This window comes from Lipotes vexillifer, unplaced genomic scaffold (genome assembly GCF_000442215.2).
Source record: "Lipotes vexillifer unplaced genomic scaffold, Lipotes_vexillifer_v1.1 scaffold1022, whole genome shotgun sequence".
NCBI lineage: Eukaryota > Metazoa > Chordata > Mammalia > Artiodactyla > Lipotidae > Lipotes > Lipotes vexillifer.
The window spans coordinates 545,419-550,762 of NW_006784811.1; the positions used below are offsets into that span (position 1 = coordinate 545,419).

Genomic DNA, 5,344 nt, shown 5'->3' on the forward strand with positions numbered 1-5,344 from the left:
CCAAAACTTCCAAATGCAAGATACACCATAAGAAGGTTTAACCAATAACCAGACTCTTATCAAAACTCCTGTATCTTTTCTTTATAATCTCTGTCTCATCAAATGTCCAGAAGATAATTTCAGGGTTCACTAGACATTAACTGAGTATACCCCCTATTGTAAACGTTCATAATTTTGTTGTTTTTAGTTGAAATACCCTGATTTTCCTTTTTTAAGTACTTACATAAGTGAGAGAAATAAATACAACTGAAGGAGTCAAGATTAAAAATTCTCTTAAGCACATAAATTTCCTGATACATATCACCTGAATATTTACAAAAAATTTTTAAATTTAATAATCATTGCCATATTTTCTCATGATTTTTACAATTTAAAAATAGGCCTGTGCATTCACATAGACTTTTAAAAATACAGCATCTGTTTGAATCACAAATGATTAGCAAAACCCATTACTTCATAGTTCTCCATCATCCATAAAAAACCTCATTTCACTGAATACTTAGGAAAAAGCAGGCTGGTGTTCAATGGGAAAGTATATTACAGTCAAGGACAGCTTTAATTTTTTTTTTTTTTTTTTTTTGGGACGGGGGCCTCTCCCTGTTGTGGCCTTGTGGTACGCGGGCCTCTCACGTTACGGAGCACAGGCTCCGGAAGCGCAGGCTCAGCGGCCATGGCTCACGGGCCCAGCCGCTCCGCGGCACGTGGGATCTTCCCAGACCGGGGGCACGAACCCGTGTCCCCTGCGTCGGCAGGCGGACTCTCAACCACTGCGCCACCAGGGAAGCCCAAAGGCAGCTTTAATTTTAAAGGCACAAATCTTCATAGCAATCTATTTGCAACCTTTTGACATTGCAGTAGCAATACGGTAAAAGTCTCTAGTCTGTGAATAAGTCAGTTTCCTTTCATGACTGCTGGTATCAGTATGAAACGCTGGGCGGTACACCCTACAATTTAGGAATTGGTGTGGCCGCCAGTGCTATGCTTTCAATTGCACACTCATCGGTTCCTCTGCGGATCCGGAAGTAACCACCCTCACCCCAGCCAGGGCCCCAGCTGTTTTTAACAATCCAGTAATCCAGTCCAGAGGCCAAGTCAGTGCCATAGCCCACCAGCAGGACAGCGTGATTGGTCAGCTCAAAGGGGTTGAAAGGGTCTCTCAGACCAGTGTGGTGGTAGATCCCCTTGTGGTAGTGGAAGAAGTCATCGTAGACTTCAAACGCAACTGCCACGGGCCCATGATGGACCAGCTCAAGCTTCATCAGGGCTTCATTGCAGCCCCCATAGAAACCTCCCACATAGTGGTACTCGGAGGAGTAGTAATGGAAGCAGTCCTCTTTCAGTTTGCATGGAGAATCTGTGCCTGTGTAGGGGAAGCAGGCCTCTTCCACCAGCCCAAAATCTTGGGCATACTTTCCTGCGATGAGGTATGGGAAGCCACCTGCACAGCCTGAGGATGAACAACACACAGAGTTATTATTACCCTCTATTAGAAAGGGGTACAAAAGAAACTGTCCCATTTCATATTTTTTCTTTTCTACGCTGTTAATTATTCTTTATGTCACCCCTAGAAGTTGTTTCTCAGCTTAAATACCACTTCATTCATCCATCCATCAGCCATCTATTTGACAGACATTTATTCGGCACCTCATATGGAAGGTAGCTTCGTGGTTAAGTGGGAGGCTCTGAAGCCTGACGATATAGGCTCAATCCAAAACTGGGTTAAGAATTGATAATTTCTCTGTACCTCTGTTTACTTATCTGTAAAATATAGATAGCAATAGCACCTTCCTTGTAGGATTAAATGAATTACTTCACGTAAAAGCAATAAAAGTTCGCTATTATTTTCATTATTAAATAGCCAGACACTTCTTCAAGGAAGTCTTCTCTGACCGCCTCTTGCAGAAAAGTCTAAATTAGGTCCCCATATCCTTCCTCCAGTCCTGGCCCTATTACAAGCACATCTCAGAGACACTGCAGGTTCAGTTCCAGACTACCACAATAAAGCAAATATCACAATAAAGTCAGACAAACGTTTTGGTTTCCTAGTGCATGTAAAAGTTATGTTTACAGTCTACTGTCGTCTATTAAGTGTGCATTTTGTCTAAAAAACAGTACACACACCTTAATTTTAAAATGCTTTATTGCTAAAAAAAAAAAAACCGCTAACCATCACCAGAGCATTCAATGAGTTACAAGCTTTTTGCTGGCAGAGGGTTGGAAATATTTCAAGAATTACCAAAATGTGATAGAGACATGAAGTGAGCAAATCCTGTTGCAAAAATGGCACTGACAGACCTGCTCGACGCAGGGTTGCCACGAACCTTCAATTTGTAAAAAAAAAAAAAACCGAAAAACCATGCCGTATCTGAGAAGCACAATAAAATGAGGTATGCCTGTATACACATCCAGAACCCTCTTTCTTCATTGTTCTTGTAATTATTTAATTTCTATTTTCCTCACTTAACTGTAAGCTTCATGAGGGTAAGGACTCTCTCGATACTTCAGAGTCCCCAGGGCCCAAAAGTCACAATGTCAGAGTTTAATAAGTATTTCAGAAAGAAGGAAAGGCTCACTGACAATCATTCACCAGCAGTTTCACTGGTGAACTGAGAAAGTCTCTAGTAGCCAAACCTGGGGTTGACAGCAGAAAACTTTACGATGAGAATGTTTCTCCCTGAATCAACGGCAGCCGGGCTTTCTACACACCTTACGTATAGCCTGTTCTAGAAGCCTACGTACACAATTTTTAAATCCTTCTGCAGAGAAACCAGTTTCGTATGATTTTAATAAGAATTAGGTTTCAGAATGAGACCTTATTTGGGACTGAGATTCATGCTTAGAAAATACTATAGAACAACTTCATGTCTGTTCCTTGTCTATAAACAGGATAACAGCTACTCTTTCAGGGTTTGAGCACTGTTGGGTAATGCATGTAAGAGGCTCCTAAGAGCCAGTGCTTACTCAAAATATAGCAATTATTGACATGTTGCTGGATGGTACAGTGAATTCCATGAGAAACCACTCGATAATAAGTGATACGGCCAGAAGTTGCACCCAGGATTGGTTTTTTTTTCCTGAATTTTTGAATTTTATTTTATTTATTTTTGTATACAGCAGGTTCTTATTAGTCATCAGTTTTATACACATCAGTGTATACATGCCAATCCCAATTGCCCAATTCATCAAACCCCCACCCCCACCTCCCCCACCACTTTCCCCCCTTGGTGTCCATAAGTTTGTTCTCTACATCTGTGTCTCAATTTCTGCCCTGCAAACCAGTTCATCTGTACCATTTTTCTAGGTTCCAAATATATGCATTAATGCACAATATTTGTTTTTCTCTTTCTGACTTCACTCTGTATGACAGTCTCTAGATCCACCCACGTCTCAACAAATGACCCAATTTCGTTCCTTTTTATGGCTGAGTAATATTCCATTGTATATACGTACCACATCTTCTTTATCCATTCGTCTGTCGATGGGCATTTAGGTTGCTTCCATGACCTGGCTATTGTAAATAGTGCTGCAAAGAACATTGGGGTGCATGTATCTTTTTGAATTATGGCTTTCTCTGGGTATATGCCCAGTAGTGGGATTGTTGGGTCATATGGTAGTTCTATTTTTAGTTTTTTAAGGAACCTCCACACTGTTCTCCACAGTGGCTGTATCAATTTACATTCCCAGCAACAGTGCAAGAGGGTTCCCTTTTCTCCACACCCTCTCCAGCATTTGTTGTCTGTAGATTTTCTGATGATGCCCATTCTAACTGGTGTGAGGTGATAGCTCATTATAGTTTTGATTTGCATGTCTCTAATAATTAGTGATATTGAGCAGCTTTTCATGTGCCTCTTGGCTATCTGTATGTCTTCTTTGGAGAAATGTCTATTTAGGTCTTCTGCCCATTTTTTGACTGGGTTATTTAGTTTTTTAATATTCAGCTGCATGAGCTGTTTATATATTTTAGAGATTAATCCTTTGGCCGTTGATTCATTTGCAAATATTTTCGCCCATTCTGAGGATTATCTTTTCGTCTTGTTTATGGTTTCCTTTGCTGTGCAAAAGCTTTTAAGTTTCATTAGGTCCCATTTGTTGATTTTTGTTTTTATTTCCATTACTTTAGGAGGTGGGTCAAAAAGGATCTTGCTGTGATTTATGCCATAGAGTGTTCTGCCTATGTTTTCCTCTAAGTTTTATGGTGTCTGGCCTTATATTTAGGTCTTTAATCCATTTTGAGTTTATTTTTGTGTATGGTGTCATGGAGTGTTCTAATTTCATTCTTTTACATGTGGTTTTCCAGTTTTCCCAGCACCGCTTATTGAAGAGGCTGTCTTTTCTCCATTGTATATTCTTGCCTTCTTTCTCATAGCTTAGTTGACCATAAGTGTGTGGGTTTATCTTTGGGCTTTCTATCTTGTTCCATTGATCTATATTTCTATTTTGTGGCAGTACCATATTGTCTTGATTACTGTAGCTTTTAGTATAGTCTGAAGTCAGGGAGCCTGATTCCTCCAGCTCTGCTTTTTTCCCTCAAGACTGCTTTGGGTATTCGGGGTCTTTTGTGTCTCCATACAAATTTTAAGGTTTTTTGTTCTAGTTCTGTGGAAAATGCCATTGGTAATTTGATAGGGATTGCATTGAATGTGTAGATTGCTTTGGGTAGTATAGTCATTTTTACAATATTGATTCTTCCAATCCCAGAACATGGTATCTCTCTCCATCTGTTGGTATCATCTTTAATTTCTTTCATCAGTGTCTTAGAGTTTTCTGCTTACAGGTCTTTTCTCTCCCTAAGTAGGTTTATTCCTAGGTAATTTACTTTTTGTTGCAATGGTAAAAGGGAGTGTTTCCTTAATTTCTCTTTCAGATTTTCCATCATTAGTATATAGGAATGCAAGAGATTTCTGTGCATTAATTTTGTATCCTGCAACTTTACCAAATTCATTGATTAGCTCTAGTAGTTTTCTGGTAGCATCTTTAGGATTCTCTATGTATAGTATCATGTCATCTTCAAACAGTGACAGCTTTACTTCTTCTTTCCAGATTTGGATTCCTTTTATTACTTTTTCTTCTCTGATTGCCGTGGCTAAAACTTCCAAAACTATGTTGAATAACAGTGGTGAGAGTGGGCATCCTTGTCTTCTTCATGATCTTACAGGAAATGCTTTCAGCTTTTCACCATTGAGAATGATGTTTGCTGTGGGTCTGTCATATATGGCCTTTATTATGTTGAGGTAGGTTCCCTCTATGCCCACTTTCTGGAGAGTTTTGATCATAAATGGGTGTTGAATTTTGTCAAAAGCTTTCTCTGCATCTATTGAGATGATCATATGGTTTTTCTCCTTCA

General features: G+C 39.6%; 1 protein-coding gene across 1 annotated transcript in view; it reads right to left on the minus strand.

The window, feature by feature from the left end:
* Positions 1–786: 786 nt before the first annotated feature.
* Positions 787–5,344, minus strand: part of CTSC (cathepsin C) — a 41,359-nt gene continuing 36,801 nt past the window's right edge. The window contains exon 7 of the mRNA XM_007456993.1: positions 787–1,447. Coding sequence (XP_007457055.1) covers positions 945–1,447 — 503 coding nt within the window. The 3' untranslated portion in view covers positions 787–944. The remainder of the gene's footprint in view (positions 1,448–5,344) is intronic.